The sequence below is a fragment of the Aegilops tauschii genome, chromosome 2 (genome assembly GCF_002575655.3).
Source record: "Aegilops tauschii subsp. strangulata cultivar AL8/78 chromosome 2, Aet v6.0, whole genome shotgun sequence".
NCBI lineage: Eukaryota > Viridiplantae > Streptophyta > Magnoliopsida > Poales > Poaceae > Aegilops > Aegilops tauschii.
The window spans coordinates 77199871-77218038 of record NC_053036.3 but is presented as its reverse complement, the minus strand read 5'-3'; the positions used below and the strand labels follow the sequence as shown (position 1 = coordinate 77218038).

General features: G+C 48.0%; 2 protein-coding genes across 2 annotated transcripts; both read left to right on the top strand.

Moving 5' to 3' along the window:
- The first annotated feature begins 6930 nt into the window (after nt 1-6930).
- On the top strand, nt 6931-11600 carry LOC109786965 (sodium/hydrogen exchanger 1). The gene is made up of 14 exons (XM_020345527.4): nt 6931-7782; nt 7893-8011; nt 8634-8731; nt 8867-8926; nt 9025-9071; nt 9209-9403; nt 9497-9543; nt 9630-9696; nt 9787-9887; nt 9984-10085; nt 10188-10326; nt 10402-10464; nt 10602-10685; nt 10805-11600. Exons 1-14 carry the CDS (start codon nt 7603-7605, stop codon nt 11117-11119), a joined length of 1617 nt encoding a protein of 538 aa, XP_020201116.1. The 5' UTR covers nt 6931-7602; the 3' UTR covers nt 11120-11600.
- A 2483-nt stretch (nt 11601-14083) lies between these two features.
- Nucleotides 14084-17868, top strand: LOC109786963 (tubby-like F-box protein 6). Its single transcript, XM_020345526.4, has 6 exons — nt 14084-14726; nt 15450-15537; nt 15618-15747; nt 15875-16012; nt 16883-17322; nt 17597-17868. Exons 1-5 carry the CDS (start codon nt 14394-14396, stop codon nt 17316-17318), a joined length of 1125 nt encoding a protein of 374 aa, XP_020201115.1. The 5' UTR covers nt 14084-14393; the 3' UTR covers nt 17319-17322; nt 17597-17868.
- The last annotated feature ends 300 nt before the right edge of the window (nt 17869-18168 follow it).

Genomic DNA, 18168 nt, shown 5'->3' with positions numbered 1-18168 from the left:
CGAAGGCTACGTCGACGGGAGCCACCCGTGCCCGCCCCGCCTCGTCCCTGCGGTCACGGCCACCGGAGCCCGCGTCTCGGCCGAGAATCCGGCGTACCGCGCCTGGGTCGCACAGGACCAGGCCATCCTGTCTGCGCTTCAGTCCTCCCTGACGGAAGGAGTTGCTGGGCTGGTGGTGTTCGCCGCCACGTCCCTCGACATTTGGGCAACGATGGCGGACAGCTTCTCGGCTCACTCCTCGGCTCGCGCGTCGGCCCTTCGTCAACAACTCCTTGAGTGCAAGAAGCTCGACTCCTCAGCGCACGTCTACTTCAACAAGATCAAGACGATCGCCGACACCCTGTCCGCTATCGGGGAGCCGCTTCGTGATACGGAGTTCACTGATTTCGTTCTTCGGGGCCTCGATCAGGACTACGACAACCTGGTTGAGGCGGTGCGGGGTCGTGAGACGCCCCTGTCCTCCCGGGACTTGTATGCGCGCCTCATCTCCACCGAGCAACGCGTTGACGCCCGCCATGCCGTGATGCAGCTGAACGACCCTCAGGCCCACGCCGCCTATCGTGGTGCTGCTACTGGTGGCCATCGTCCACCTCGTCCTTCTGCTGGCCCGCCCATGGGAGGTGGTGGCCGCCAGCCTCCTCCATCGCCGCTGTCCCGTGGCCCTCCTGTGACCACCGATCGCCGCGGCCGGCCCAACGTCGACTGCCAGCTGTGTGGCATCCACGGGCACTATGCCTCTTGCTGCCACCGTCGCTTCAAGAGGGATTTCCTTGGCATCGGCAACGACGGGCGCGGCAACGAGAAGCAAGCCGCCATCACCGAACAGAGTTCCGCCGGCCATCCCGGCGGTACCTCTCCCGGCGGAGGCGGGTACACGCCGTCGTATCCGATCGACCCCGCCTGGTACCTCGACACGGGTGCCACGACGCACATGACCAATGAGGCTGGTCGGCTCCAGGAGCAGGAGCCCTACCGCGGCCGTGACAAGGTCCGCACCGCTGATGGTTCAGGTATGCCCATTACTCATGTTGGTCAGGCCTCCCTTTTGTCTAGTTCCTCTCGTCGCCTTCGCCTTCGTAATGTCCTTCACGTCCCACTTGTCACTCGTCCATTACTATCTGTTCGTAAGTTTACTTATGATAATGATGTGTTTTGTGAATTTCACCCGTTTCATCTCTTCGTTAAGGATCGAGCCACACGGGAGGTTCTGCTTAGAGGTCGCATCCATCAGGGCCTGTATGCGTTGGAGGCGCCATCTCCTCCAGAGGTCTTCAGCGCTGTTCGCACGTCGACGTCCCATTGGCATGCCCGGCTTGGGCATCCTGCGTCTCCCATCGTTAGCCATGTTTTGCATCGACATGAGCTCCGTACGTCGTCTAGTTCTAAAAATTTAGCAGTTTGTGATGCTTGTCAACAGGGAAAAAGTCATCAGTTACCGTTTGTGTCTTCATCTCGAGTTGTTACTACTCCATTAGAGCTTGTGTTTTCGGACGTATGGGGTCCTGCCCAAACATCTGTCTGTGGTCATAAATATTATGTCAGTTTCATTGATGCCTACAGTCGCTTTACGTGGCTTTATCTCCTCAAAAGCAAAGCTGATGTGTTTCATGTGTTTTTACAATTTCAATTGCATGTTGAGAGACTCCTACAGCATAAGATCATTCATGTTCAGTCCGATTGGGGGGTGAATATCGCAACCTCAATTCTTTCTTTAATAAGCTTGGGATATCTCATCGTGTTTCATGCCCACATACACATCAGCAGAATGGTGCCGTTGAGCGCAAGCACCGTCACATAGTTGAAGCTGGCCTTACACTTCTTGCTCATGCCTCCGTGCCCTTTCGGTTTTGGAGTGATGCTTTTACCACTGCTTGTTTCTTGATTAATCGAACTCCTACTCGCGTATTAAATATGAAGACACCCCTTGAACTGTTGTTTAATGAACTTCCTGACTATACTTTCCTCAAGGTTTTTGGCTGTGCTTGTTGGCCGCACCTTCGGCCCTACAACAGTCGCAAGCTTGAGTTTCGCTTCAAAAAATGTGTCTTCCTTGGGTATAGTGCTCTTCACAAAGGCTACAAATGTCTCCATGTTCCAACAAATAGAGTCTATATTTCCCGTGATGTCGTGTTCGACGAAAATCTGTTTCCTTTTTCGAATATGCCATCTTCCCCAACGTTGTCATCATCCACTAATATCTCCTTTCTTTCGCCTGATCAACTTGAGGATGTTGCATATTCGCCTGTGTTATTACCTAATCACGGTGCAGGTACCGGACGTGGCGCTCGCCTCGAGCTCCTTGCCGGATCGGAGTCGCCCGGACCTGCTTCTGACGACTGCGATGTCGATCGCTGCATGGGACATGCAGCGGGCGTGCGTCCCGCGGCCGCCCCCTCGGCTCCGCCTGGCCCAGCCGCTCCGTCGCCCGCGCGGTCGGCTGGCTGTGGGCCTCCCCTGCCTCCCGCCTCGCCCGCGCAGTCTTCACCGCCCATGTCGTCATCGCCCACCTCACCTCGGCCGGCCTCCCCTGCGCTTGCCTCGTCCGTGTCCGCCTCGCCCGCATCAGCTCCACCGCCTGGGCCGGACTCGCCAGCGTCTGTCTCACATGCGGCCTCGCCGCTCGGGAGCCCGTCTCCTGCACCATCGCCTGCCTCTCCTGACGAGCTAGCTGATGACCCGCCTCCAGCTCCTGTGGTTCTTCGGCCGCATACACGCAGCCGGAGCGGTATTCACCGGCCCAAGGTACGCAATGATGGCACTGTTGCATGGATTGCTGCCTGCTTGGCTCAAGCGCAGTCCGATCCTACCGCGGAACCCCGACACTATCAAGCAGCGCTGAGTATTCCTCACTGGCGTGCTGCTATGGACCTCGAGATTCAGGCTCTTCGTCAGAATGGCACCTGGCAGCTGGTCTCTCCCCGTCCAGGTATCAACGTCATTGATTCCAAATGGGTCTTCAAGGTCAAACGACATGCAGATGGTTCTATTAAGCGGTACAAGGCTCGGCTGGTTGCTAAGGGCTTCAAGCAACGGTATGGTCTTGACTACGAGGATACCTTCAGTCCTGTTGTTAAGCCAACCACTATTCGACTGCTTCTGTCACTCGCTGTCACACGAGGTTGGTCCCTTCGTCAATTGGATGTTCAGAATGCGTTTCTGCACGGTGTCCTTCAGGAGGAGGTCTATATGCGTCAGCCCCCTGGGTTTGTTGATCCTGATCGTCCTCAGCATCTCTGTCGCTTGGTGAAAGCGCTCTATGGTCTCAAACAGGCTCCTCGTGCTTGGCATGCTCGCCTGGGTTCTGCACTTCGTGCTCATGGGTTTGTGCCCTCCACTGCTGATACTTCACTGTTTATTCTTCAGCGACTGGAAGTCACTATGTACATTCTGGTCTATGTTGATGATATCATCCTTGTCAGCTCCTCTGTTGCGGCGACTGATCGTTTGGTTCTGGCTCTTAGTTCTGATTTTGCTGTCAAGGATCTAGGCAAACTTCACTATTTTCTTGGTCTGGAGGTCACATATCCACCAGATGGTCTTGCTCTTTCTCAGCAGAAGTACTCTCAGGATCTCTTGCGGCGTGCTGGCATGTTGGAGTGCAAGGCTGCTACTACTCCTATGTCATCCACTGAGACTATTTCTGCTACTGATGGGACTCTCCTCTCTGCTGATGATGCTACCAAGTACAGAAGCCTTGTTGGGGCTCTTCAGTACCTTACCATCACACGACCTGATATTTCGTATGCAGTTAACCGTGTCTGCCAGTATCTTCATGCCCCTCGAGAGCCTCACTTGACTGCCGTCAAGCGTATTCTGCGTTATGTTCGCTCCACTGCCTCTTATGGACTTCATCTCCGGTCGGCGCCCTCTAGTGTGCTCTCGGCCTTTAGTGATGCGGACTGGGCTGGTAACCCAGATGACCGGCGATCCACGGGGGGATATGCAATATTCTCTGGTCCTAATCTGATCGCCTGGAGTGCTCGGAAGCAGGCTACTGTTTCTCGGAGTAGCACTGAAGCTGAGTACAACGCGATTGCTGATGCCACTGCTGAGCTTATTTGGGTCCAGTCCCTTCTTCGAGAATTGAAGGTCTCTCATAGTCAGCCTCCTATCCTTTGGTGTGACAACATCGGCGCCACATACCTCTCATCGAATCTGGTATTTCATGCCCGAATGAAACACATCGAAGTTGATTATCATTTTGTGAGAGAACGTGTTGCACAGAAGTTCCTGCAGATCAAGTTCATCTCCTCCAAGGATCAACTTGCTGATATCTTCACCAAACCGTTGTCTCTTCCTTTGTTCATAGGATGTCGACACAATCTTAACTTACTGAGTACCTCAGGCCACAGTTAAGATTGAGGGAGGGTGTTAGACTGTATATTGTACGACAACTGTATTTGTATCTGTATTGTACCTCTTGGTACCCTATATAAAGTGATAGGCCACGCACCTGATGCGTTGAGCCAGTTTCCACCAAATCAAGGTTTGACACTACTTCATAGTTTGTATGCACGTGCAATGCACGTTTTAACACTATGGGGTGATTTTTGGTAGGAAAAACACATAGACTTGCTAATAGATTCAAGGAATTTTTTTGTTGATATATGGCGCATAAATAAATTATATTATAAAGGAATTGAAATTTTTTTTATGAGAAAACTTTTAATCTATTTGTCTTCACTAAGAATCCCCCAAAAATGTTAATAAAGAAAATAATTCAAAAAATTGGAATTTAATTTTACTTTATGTTTCTCTGCCAAAACCATCTTTTTGGGGGCAACACTTCTTCGACCTCAAGCTGCAACATGGCCGAAGAAGAATCAGTATGGGCCACTTTTCTGAGAAGGATCACACAATCGTTCTATAACATGGTGGATGTAGTAACCATGCACTATTTCACTTCAAAACCAACAACTCTTAGCCAGTGGATTTAGGACATAAAATGGTTAGGATTGATGGCCAACTCCAATTCAAACTGGTACACTATATACTAGTATAGAAGTATAGATAAGCATGGGGTTAAAGGAGTCAAGAACCCTAGAAGAAGAGTGATCGCCAAAATAACCGTCAATATAAAGATTTTGATCCAAAGTGACACTCTAGCAGAGACGCGGCTCTCGATCGTCATATTTTATGGAGCTCGCTCGATAAACGAGCTCGCAGCCTCCATATTTAGAGGCTGATGAGGGACAATATGGAGATCACGCCAAGTCCAGCCGCTAACGCGGGAGAGATGTTTTAGCTTCTTTCTCTTCGAGGCGCACGCGGAATTTGAAACATCCCGGCCTCCCAAACACAACCGGCGACGGGCACCGAACCATTAGCCACGCCCGCGCCCTTGGATTCTCGCTGTGGCCCGTCGGATGTTCGTCATGTGGCATCATCTTCTGACTCGCGTGTTAGCATGCCGGGAAGACCCATGTGAGCAGGCCGAAAGTGGCCCATCAGGTCGCTGCAGTGTTTCTTACCAGGAGACAACACCTTTGCCTGCCTGCCGCCTCTTCGGCTACCTCCTATATGGCGCATGTGGTGGCCTATAAAAGTCTGGCGCCCTTCGATCTCTTGGCTCAATCCTTTCTCAAGCGCCTCCTATTTCCCATCTCTCATGCCTTCAGTTCATCACCCGCTTCCTCGTCAATGGCGCACCCGGGGGAGCATCCCTTCGTCTTAAAATTTGGGATGTAGAGGGGGAGCTTGCAGATCCTTGGGCCCCCTTTTGGAACCAGATGGACGTGGCCATGGAGGAGGCTGCGCAGATGGAGCAATATATTTGACCACCGTGCCCGCCACCGTGGATGAACATCCGGCCTAGGACGACCCAGCTGAGGCGCATTTCCAAGCCATCCAACATTCTACGTCGGTTGTGGCTGTGGCGACTGAATCAAAATCGAACTAATATGGAATCATATGTGTTCTGGATTTTTGATTTTGGGAAAGAACCACTATATTAAATAACAAGTGGGATGCACATGTATGAAAAATATGGAGGTTGCCTTCTTTGTGAATTTGTGTTTGCGCATAGCCGCCGCAGGCTCCATATCCATATGGCGGATGACTATTGCCGATACGGCGAACGACGAATCTGCTAGAATTGTTCTAACAACACATATGTTTCTCTTAAGATAACATTTGACGATCTTAAGAAGGCAAGCTGCCTATAGTAGCAAGCATTTGATGACAAATGAACACATGTGTTCAATACAACATTTGCATTTCATACATGGTGAAAAGAGGAAGAAAGAAAGAAAGAGAAAAACTTTTCAAAACAACTGACTAATCAAGCAACTAATATCAACCGAGCCGCTTGTTCTGCCAGGAGCCTCTCATCTCCACACACACCCCACTCCCTTCTCTCTTGCCTCATGAATGTATCCCCTGTTTCATTCTCTTCTCGAGCATCCCCTCACCCTACTCCCCTCTCCCTCCTTCTACACGCCCCATCGTCCGCCCTAGATGTCCCCGTGGAAGCTTGGCCCTAGATGTTCCAACAAAAGCTTGGCGCCATCGACGTGGTGACTCCATGGTGCAGCTCGAGCTCATGCTAGTGAGCTCCGATGAGGCACCGTGCCTACAAGGGCATTGGTTCGGTGTCGCTTGATCCAATACCGACGGGGCTACGACGATATGGGTGCTCCAATACGAACAGACACCATGCCGTGATGACTCGGGGGGGCTGCTTCGAATGTCCTGCCCATGCTGTAGACCGCGCACATCCCACTTCTCTCTCTCTCTCTCTCTCTCTCTCTCTCTCTGATTTTGCTACGACCAATGATGAGCGGTTGCACACACAAATGTTTAGTGTGTGGGTGTTTTTGAAAACGCAGCAACATTTTTTCTTCATGTTTTCGACACGGTGCAACCAAAAATGCTTATTTTCATAGGAAATAGTAAGTCTATTTCGGCTATAGGAAAAGAAGTTGAACACAGTAACGAACCCCACCACCGGCCATGGATAGGGGAAAGGGAGACACCCGAAATCGGAACTGACCACCCTGTCACGACGGGAACACGGGTGGACGCCGGCGACCCACCTGGGCGCTCCAGATCGGCACGAGGCCGCCGGACACGTCAGCCCCCCATCCGCCGCTCCGCCCCCGAACCCCAACCACCGTCGTGCGCCCCTGGCCACCCACCACGCGTCCCCCCGCCCCGCCCAGCCCAGCCTGCCTCCTCCTTCCTCCGGCGGCTTTAAATACCAGCCAGGCCAGCCAAATTACGACGGAACCTTTTCCGATACCGCCCGCGCGAAACCAAAAGCCAGCCCGAGAAAGAATCCCGACCTCCCCGTCGCGGAATCCGCCGGCTCGCCCCAGCCCGCGGCTGCGCATCTTCTTCTTCTTCTTCTTCTCCCGAGTTTCCCGTGCGCTATTCTCTTCTTTCTTCCCTGCCCACCCCCCGGACCTGGGGAAGAAGAAGCAGCGGCGGAGACGGGGCAGGAGGAGCCGGCGGGGGAAGATAAGGAGAAGCTTCGTTGTTCGTCTCCCCGTCGATTCGTTTCCGGATTAGCCAAGGGCGGCTCGAGCTGGGTTGATTTGATCCAAAGCTCGCGTATTTCCCCGGAATCTTTCTCTCTCTGACGGAGGAGCAGGCGGCGGCGGGATGGTGTACCAAGTGGTGGCGGCGCAGCTGGCGCGGCTGAGCGGCGCGCTGGGCACCTCAGACCACGCCTCCGTGGTCTCCATCACCCTCTTCGTCGCGCTGCTCTGCGCCTGCATCGTCCTCGGCCACCTGCTCGAGGAGAACCGCTGGCTCAACGAGTCCATCACCGCCCTCATCATCGTAAGCTCCCTCCCATTAACGATTAACCTTCCAATTTCTTTCTGCTCGGCCGGCGGCCGTCGCTAATGCTCGTCCCCCTTCCTCTTCACCCTGGACCGACGGACGAACAGGGGCTGTGCACCGGCGTGGTGATCCTGATGACCACCAAGGGGAAGAGCTCGCACGTGCTCGTCTTCAGCGAGGACCTCTTCTTCATCTACCTCCTGCCTCCCATCATCTTCAACGCCGGGTAAGGGAAAGGAAGGAACCATCCGTTCCTCCGAGCTCACTGAGCTTTCCCGTCGAATCTCGATCGATTCTCGCGTGTGTTACTTTCGATCTTGTCCCTTCCCGGCCCAGCCTAGCTGCCCACCGTATCAGAAATGGCCTGTGCATGTGGTGTGCGTTCTTTATTCAACGAATTTATGTTCTTTACTTAATTATATCAGTTTCTCCTACCAAACATGGATGTTTCTACCGTCCCCCTGGCTGGCATATCTGGATCTGCCAGCAGCAGCTGCTGGAGCTGTATATTATTATTTTATCTTTTCTTAGGATCCAGCAGCTGCTGATTGGCAATATTGACTGTTGTTCCATCCTGGAACATTAATAAATAATCTGCAGTTCTTACCAGTGTAATTTCCATAGGATTTGCCTTTTTACTGCGAGTAGGACCACCCATTTTGTTCATGGCATTTAACACTTGTCTATACTGCTGGGTGCCAGTAATCCTGTCCCATTAAGCAATTGATTGTCTCTAGAAGAATCTGCCCCATCATCAATAGGCTGAATTTTGGTTCAGCAGTTGGATCTCTTCTGAATGTTAGTACAAATTTGAATGTTCTCAGTTTCTCATAACTATTTCTCATCAGTTTCCAGGTGAAGAAGAAGCAGTTCTTCCGGAATTTCATGACAATCACACTATTTGGTGCCGTTGGGACGATGATGTCGTTTTTCACAATATCTCTTGGTATGCCACTTTCATCCTCCACAAAATCTGCTCGCTGTTTTCTTCGCGGGAATTTTTGGGCAGAGTAGATGAATAGATGTTTGTTCTGCGGGGTTACCTCGGACTTCTCTGACGACGTCGATTACTACGTTTCAGCTGCCATTGCGATATTCAGCAGGATGAACATTGGGACACTGGATGTATCAGATTTTCTTGGTAAGCCGTCATTGCATTTCCACATGACCTGCACCCTGCAGCTGAAGCTATTAGCATGTGAACCTCATCTCTTTCTGATGTTTCTTTCCCATATGCAGCAATTGGAGCTATCTTTTCCGCGACAGATTCTGTCTGCACTCTACAGGTTTGTTGACAAATTTTCTCATGATTCTCCTTTTCTTTTTCAGAGTAATTGCCATGATTATTATCTGAATAAGCAGCTCATGTAAAACCATGACTCAATCCACTGTTTACCCATATTTTTTTTCTTCTGGAGAACAGGTTCTCAATCAGGACGAGACGCCCTTTTTGTACAGTCTAGTGTTCGGGGAAGGTGTTGTGAACGATGCCACATCGGTCGTGCTTTTCAACGCGCTCCAGAACTTCGATCCTAACCAGATCGACGCGATCGTCATTCTTAAGTTCTTGGGGAACTTCTGCTACTTATTCGTGTCAAGCACCTTCCTTGGAGTGTTTGTAAGTTCATTCTGGAGTCTCACCTTTGCACTCCTTTGCTTAACTAAATGATCACCAGCCACATGGATTTAACATTTCTTCCACAATTGGCAGACTGGATTGCTTAGTGCATACGTCATCAAGAAGTTATACATAGGAAGGTTTGTTCAAACCCTGGAGTTCTTTCTTATTAAGCATCGATTTCATGCGCGATACTAACTTGGTGCCATTGCTCAACTTATTTCAGGCATTCTACTGACCGTGAGGTTGCACTTGTGATGCTCATGGCCTACCTCTCATATATGCTAGCTGAGGTGTGCTTCTGGTTGGATACAACATAGAAACTTACACTACCAGTAGTAGTCTGAATCTAAGAACTCACCCTGTTTATCTGATCTTTGCAGCTGCTAGATTTGAGTGGTATCCTCACTGTATTCTTCTGTGGTATTGTGATGTCACATTACACCTGGCATAACGTGACAGAGAGCTCAAGAGTTACAACAAAGTAATCTTAGTTCTTAGTCTGTGTTATTTAAACATAAGTAATCTTCTGTTCAGTCAAAAACTGCCGGCTAACTTTTTTCCTTTTTCTTCTGTTTAGGCATGCGTTTGCAACCTTGTCCTTCATCGCCGAGACTTTTCTCTTCCTTTATGTTGGGATGGATGCACTGGATATTGAGAAGTGGAAATTTGCTAGTGACAGGTCAGAGATTTGTACTTGTCACCTCTAAACTGCATTGCCTAATCTTCATTTATGGCCTTTTCTCCCCTCCAAAGATTCAGTCGTAAGTCTTTCTTCTTGCAGCCCGGGCAAATCCATTGGAATAAGCTCAATTTTGCTTGGATTGGTTCTGGTTGGAAGAGCTGCTTTCGTCTTCCCGCTCTCGTTCTTATCCAACCTGACAAAGAAGACGGAGCTCGAAAAAATAAGCTGGAGGCAGCAAGTGAGTAATTTGTTGCATTAGACTATTTGGCAGTTGGATCGAGTTAACATCTGCTAACTGAATTTCTTTTGATAGATCGTAATATGGTGGGCTGGGCTGATGAGAGGAGCTGTGTCGATCGCTCTTGCTTACAATAAGGTTGGTTCTAAACCCTTTCTTACAATAAGGTCGATGCCAGAATCTTTGTGCACCTTGCTTTACTCAAATTCGCATATTAACTCTATAAATGTCTAGTTTCTTTTCTGCAAGCTTAACTCTTTGCCTTGGAATTGCAGTTTACAAGATCTGGCCACACACAGCTACACGGCAACGCGATAATGATCACCAGCACCATCACTGTTGTTCTGTTTAGCACTATGGTGAGACATCTCATGTTGCAAATCCCTATCCAATGCAATGCACCAGCTTATCATCCGAGATCATTCTGAACGTGTCGACTGTTCTGAAACCATCTGACATCATGTATCATGTTTACCAGCTGTTTGGCATCTTGACAAAGCCTCTGATCCGGTTCCTGCTGCCCGCGTCGAGCAACGGCGCCGCCTCGGACCCCGCGTCACCGAAGTCTCTGCACTCTCCTCTCCTCACAAGCCAGCTAGGCTCGGACCTGGAGGCGCCTCTCCCCATCGTGAGGCCCTCCAGCCTCCGGATGCTCATCACCAAGCCGACCCACACCATCCACTACTACTGGCGCAAGTTTGACGACGCGCTGATGCGCCCGATGTTCGGTGGGCGCGGGTTTGTGCCCTACTCCCCAGGATCACCCACCGATCCGAACGTACTCGTGGAATGAACGTCGCGAAGAAGCAACGGAGAATCCACTACAGCTTCAGGAGACACTCTGAACTGTAACATGAAGAGAAGCAAGTGTCGCAGCTTCAGAAGAAGATGAAGTCTCAGGTAATACTATAGCGTTTGGCTGACTCGGAAGGCCGAAGAAGGCGGCCCTCCGATGATGGTTCAGATGAACGGTTGGTTACGGCACCGACAGGAAGATGAACCCTAGTAACGGTGATGCGAGTATCATCAGCGCCTTATCGGTTACGACAAAGCCTGTACAGTTTTGTATGTAGATTAACAAGCCAATTGTATCCTATGAGATCTCCGCTAGCAGGCAGGCGTCTGACCTCCTGCATCTACCCTTACTTACAATCTCCTAATGGATTGGTGTGTATCCTGCCAAGTTGTGCCAGATGAGTGATGATCTTGTGGCCTGGTTGCTACAAAGAACTCATCTCAGACAAGTTATCTATCTATATCTATCTTGAATTGAATTTGCCTCTTGTACGTCGACGGCTGTCGTTATGATGCCAAAAATTTGTTATAATCGGTCAAAATATAAATCTACTTTTGTGAGGAGCTTGATATCTTTTCGTGTTAGCCTGCTGTTGCAGCATAATTAGGTCCATTTAACACTACTTTTGTAGCAACACACTACTAGGAGCAGCCAAATTGAGCAAGATTTAGTTAATGTACTGTACATTGCAAGATTTATTGTCTGCTTTCCCTCTTGAGCTGGGTGGTTTGGTCCGTTGCCCAGAGCGGCATGTTTCAGATTCAGTTCCCATACCGGGAAAGCCCAAAGGGTTTGGCTGGTTAGGCCGGTGCTGTGAGCATTCGGAAGAGACATCATTATAAATGTGGATATGGTTACTGGTTGCATGTCCATGCTTTTTGGGACAATGGGATGGTGACACTACCCTCACCGGGAGGCTAATCATTCCTCATCACGAATTCATCGACGGGTGGCCGGTTGCTGGTAGTGCAAGTAGAGTAGAGTCCCTCTCAAAATAGGAAAATGAGAGATCACCTTCTAGGTAGCAACTCCCAAATGACCACCTTTCTTTTGGAAAGTAATCTGACCTTGTTGATTAATAATCGTATCAAGTCGTATATCAGACCAAAGGTGATGTAACAAGCACCCCCTCTGTCCCAAAATCCTCTGTCTTAGTGTTAGATACATTGGCATCCAGACACATCTAAGACAGGAATTTTAGAACAGGGGTAATATGAACATAATAGATTGTCGGTAAAACCAAAAAATTTCATTGACATCATTCGAAATGGTCCAACATAGCTCCGCCTTTTGCATCTTGAGGTTTCTCCATGGTTGCGGAGAAAGAAAAAGGTAAAACTGGACTAGCCTTAACGGTTTCGTGTCGTGGACCCCGATAGGTGGTGACAAGTATACATCGTTGGATGCACTCTGACCAGGACACCTCTCTTGCAACATAGGTTGCCAAACCATAATGCACTCTGACCAGGATACTTCCTTTGCAACATATATGCTTCGTCGAACCCGTGGACCAAAACAAACTTGACACCACTTTTCTGTCATAAAACAAGACACGAATGGAGCCATGAGGGTTGTATTACTCTTGCGTGACAACGCCTCCAACACAAGAGGTAATAAAAATAAACAATACATGACCCTAAAACGAAAGAAACTTAATCTACCTTACAAAGAAAGATTGATCCATGGTTCCTCCCACCGTGTGATGTCCGGGAAGGATGGTGGAGACGTTGAGGGCATGAGAAGAGATCAAAATCTGAATGCTGGATGGTTAGGAGGGTGGATGTATCCCCTACCCCACAAGAAATTAAACACCATGATTTTCGACACATGCATGTCTCATAAAGTAAGATATTCTTTTAGCAGGAGGTGACGAGACGGTTGTGGTGAATTTGTCAATACCAACATCTGTTGACTCAGTCTGTGGAAGGTGCTCATACAGATGGCCTGCACGTGCGTGCGTTCACAGTGAAGAGTATGTGTGTACAATGGCGGGGCTATGTAGAGACCTGAGGGGGCCATGGCCCCCCAGCCCGGATGTAATTTTTTTACTAGGTATTAGTAATAATCTAAGTAATGGGCTAATGGCCCATCAAACCATCGTCCACGCACGCTCACTTCAGGCTCGGTCACTCGGGGGCTGTGATTTATGGTTTTGATAATTGGAAGAAGGTGAATGATGGAAGATGGGGATCTTGCCAATAACTTGGTTGTTCACATAGAGCGAAAATCGTAGAGAAGTACAACTTTGAGGATATTTGAACGGAATTCAAGAGCATGAGGGATCGAAAAGCTGATCTGTAGTACCACTCCTTTTGTAGTTCTTCATTGGCTCTGAGAATGTCTTTGGAGCTTCAGGTAGAGCGGTATATTCATGTACACAAGTCGTACATTTTGGTTTAGTTTGTTGTCTTATATGAAATATATATTGCTAATTATATATGTATTTTGCGACCAATATGGATAATATAAACACAAATTTACCTGGAGGCTGCAAATTCTGGTTTGTTGCAGTTGGTTAATTTTTTTATGTGTCTTTGGCCCCCCCCCCCCCCCCCCCCCCCAATCCCAACATAGATCCTTGTCAAGCTCCGCCACTGTGCGTGCGTGTGTGAACGTTTGCCTCCCTCTTCTCTCACATTTTTTCAGCAAAGGAAAATGATCTTATCACTTCAGAAAGAAAAGGAAAATTTCCAAAAAAGAAAAAAAGAAAAGGAAAATAGCCTTATCTATTTTTTTGACATGATGAAAATGGGCTTATCTTTTCCCGCAAAAAAAAGAAATAAGAAATGGTCTTATCTTACTGATTTACTGAACCTTAGTAGGAGTAGTAGTACTATATTTGACCAGGTAAGCCATCAGAGGAAAATGCCATAACCAACTTTCTCCTACCAGAATCTCCCACTTTGTCCTGACAGAGATGCCGGAGTATATTAGCACTCCTACTACCAGCACAATTTCCCTGCCAACTGGGCAAAGCACAAATTTGTTCGTAGAGCATTCTTGTTCTTTCCCTCACTGCTCCACATCCTTGTCCCTGTCTCCCTCCACGCATATCACCAAGCCGCTACCCAAAGGCAGCAGCAACCATCTCCCACTCACATCCGTCCATGCCATATTGATGCCGCCGCTGCAGAGAATTGCAATCCGTTGACATCCCAGCGGCACCTTTTTTGTGCCATAAGTTGGTGGGATTGCTTGGAACCGCGGTTTCTTGGCAGGATTCGGTGGGGGATTGGGCGGATTTGGCCGCCGGGGGCGGGCGGAGAAGGCGATGTCTTTCAGGAGCATGGTCCGGGAGATGAAGGGCGAGGTGGACGCCATCGCCCGGCGCCGGCCGCTTCCGTCGGCGCGCGGCGTCCGGCGGGTGGCGGCGGTGGCGACGGAGGAGGAGGCCGCGCGGCAGGGCTGCTGCTGGGCGGAGCTGCCGCCGGAGCTCCTGCGGGAGGTGCTGGCGCGGGTCGAGGCGTCGGAGCCGCGGTGGCCGCGCCGCCGCGACGTGGTGGCGTGCGCCGGCGTCTGCCGGACCTGGAGGGGTGTTGTCAGGGAGATCGTCCGCGTTCCCGAGGTGTCCGGGCGGCTCACCTTCCCCATCTCTCTCAAGCAGGTAGCCGCTCATGGCAACTCTGAATCCCTCTCTCTCTCTCTCGCTCGCTCCCTGGTCACCATCCATGCTGTTGTTCATTCAGCTGCTACTCAATGGCAGCCCGGTCTTCATATTAAGTTCTTAGATTAGTCACCAAATTTTTTCTCTGTTGATGAGATTGTCTATTGTCTAGTAGTAAATCAAGAGCTATTAGTTGATGAAACGTCTGGCCGCAAACTTCAATTATGGCGATTGCGTTCAGTTTTTCTTTCTTAGAATTGTGTGAGCGCCTTTTGATGTCCACCATTTCACGCAACGTAGCGACCCTTCTTTTTTCCTGATTGGAAGATGTCAAAGAAAGGTCTGTGTGAAAAGAGTTCTAACGTTGGGTAGCCCCATCTACTCTGTCATGTTTGTTTCATTTTCTTTTTTTTTTATTTAATCCTAGAAAGTACAGTAGTTGAGACCGCGAAATATGTCTATATTGAGAAGAAACTTGAAAAGTCAGATTAGTAAATAATGACTGGTTGTCTGGTTTAGTATGAAATGTCCAATGTCAACTGTTATTCAGTTCGAACAGTCGTTGTCAAACGGGTTTAATAGGAAAGCTTTGTTGTCAGATACTTCAGATGTAGTTGACCATCCTTTGTAGAACAGTGATGCCTAATTCAAGTTTTATAAACCATGTGGCTTTGTTGCTAGATTTGTTTGCTTTGAACTTACTTTTACCTCTCTAACATGTAGCCTGGACCAAGAGATGCTCCCATCAAATGTTTCATTCGGAGGCACCGGGCTACTCAGACATATTTCCTCTACATTGGACTGACTGATGGTATGCGTTTCTCATTGGGCATATGCAGTCTGGATTTTACTTATTTTGTTCATGAATAGTTTTTCCTTTTCTTTGTGCAGCGCTAGCTGATACTGGGAAGTTCCTATTTGCTGCACGCAAATACCATAGGCCAACATGCACCGAATATCTAATTTCACTTGACAAGACTGATATGTCAAAGGGGAGTCAAACCTGCGTTGGCAAGTTAAGGTGATTGTTTGGCATTTATATCTGAAAATTATGAGTTGCCCTAGTTTCTTCAGCGACATACATAAGATCAGAACAGCATGTTGAAGCAGATAAACCTATTTAGTAACATTTCCTCTTTTCTGAACAGATCGAATTTCTTGAGAACGAAGTTTACTGTCTATGATGCGCATCCACCTCATGCTGGACCTGTGGTTTCAAAGAGATGGCCTGCTGGCGACTATCCAGTTATACAAATTAATTATGAAGTGAATGTTTTGGGATCTAGGTATGCCATCTTATTCGGTAACCCTTCCATTACGTAAATTTGATGTGCGCACATATTTTTTTATGTTATCCTAAGACCATATTATTTGCATACAAATCCATTTACTGACCAAAAATGTTGAGAACACAGTAACTGCTATTTGCAATGCTGATAACAGCCTTACTCTTCATAAACTTTAAATGCATTACCATTTCTGAAAATCAGCAGATCCAAAGCCACAGTGGAATAACGATGTTATCTAAATGCATTATATTTTTTTTGAAGAGGAATAACGATGTTATTTAAGTGTCCTATAATTTCTGAAGATCAGCAGATCGAAAACCACAGTGGGATAATGATGTTTTCTGGATTACCATAGGAGGCAGGGCTGCTTAAGTGTGATTTCACCTGAAATATACAAAATCTTGTAAAATCAGGTTTAGACTTCATGTCTTGGTAGTGGGTAAACAAAGCTATGTGTTTATTTATAATGCAACAGAAAACATTTTATCATATAGGAAGCGCCACCAACTAATTTTTATCACGTATTGTAATTATGTCACGTGTGAAGCACCACTAACTAATACTCCCTCCGTCCTAAAATAAGTGTCTCAACCTTAGTACAACTTCGTATTAAAGTTAGTATAAAGTTGAGACACTTATTTTGGGACGGAGGAAGTACTTATTATCATTTATAAGTAGTGTAATTATGTCATGTATGAAGCACCACTAACTATTTTTTTCCCAATCAACAGGGGCCTCGCCCCTGGTTCCATTTCAGAGAAACGAAACCACATGAGACTAACTAATTATATCACGTAACTAGTGTAAATTTCTTCATGTAAGAAGCATGACTAAGACACTATGTTACGGCATATTTGCTTATTGTAGGGGCCCAAGAAGAATGAACTGTATCATGGAATCTATCCCTGTATCAGCAATTGAACAAGGAGGAACAGCTCCAACACAGACTGCGTTTCCTTTCTTCAATCCCAAATCATCTCGAATGGATAGCTCAATTACTCCATTATCCAGTCAAGTGGAAAGTAAGCTGGTGCTTAAGAACAAGTCCCCCAGGTGGCACGAACATCTGCGGTGCTGGTGCCTCAACTTCCACGGACGGGTGACGGTTGCATCAGTGAAAAACTTTCAGCTGGTGGCTTCAGATGAGAGTGCTCCAGCTAACGAGGAGAATGACGACACCACCCTCCAGTTTGGTAAGATTGGGAAGGACTTGTTCACACTCGACTACCGTTACCCGGTATCGGCGTTTCAGGCATTTGCGATCTGCCTCAGCAGCTTCGACACCAAATTAGCGCGCGAATGAAGAGGTGCGTCTCTTAGTTTCTTGTTTGTGTCATGTTTACTGACATGCCAATCAAACGAACAATTTGATGATGAGTCATATGTTAATGGTACATCTGGAAGTTGGTCACACGCTTATCCGAGTTGCTTCGAACTTCTAGAGACCTTCAGACACAAGAAGAGTTAGCTTCAATCCAGCATTTCTGCTGGGTGTTAAGGATATCTGACCTGCAGATTGTGTCACCTACCTGACAAATACATTATATTAAACCTGACTTTGAAGCACCATTTTACCTGCAGGTGTCGAACAACCAATAGAGTGTAGAAGGGAGTTGCTGGCATAATCCAGAATTTGATGCTCGATATGAGAAGCTGGAGGGGGACAGGTAGTTGTAGAGGCTGATGTCCTGTTAAATGATATCATAATGTAAATATCAGTCTAGCTGGGTGTGGTTATATTTGTTCCTGATAAAGTCAACTTTCTTTACTCCCGTTGTATGTGCATTGGAAATACCCAGGTAGAAGCATGATTTTCTACCTGGTTCGTCGCAGATGAAAAAACAAGTTATTTTTGTGTTTTGTGTTTGCGGTTACCCAGCAACCTCATTGAGTTGTCGATTATAGAAATATTTGTACTAATGTTTTATGGCTATCTGGAATCAGTTTTTAACAGCAAGGTTAGAGAATTATGTCAAACTGGGATGCAATTCGGTTCACCGTAAATTCAGTGGCGGCAATTACATTTTTGAATGATATGGATGCCAGGAAAACTGGGAACTGAATTAACACGACCCATGATAATTCCAACATCAGTTGACAAATTTGCATTTGCATTTGCAGTGACCTATATCTTCTTAGTTATTATGAAAAAA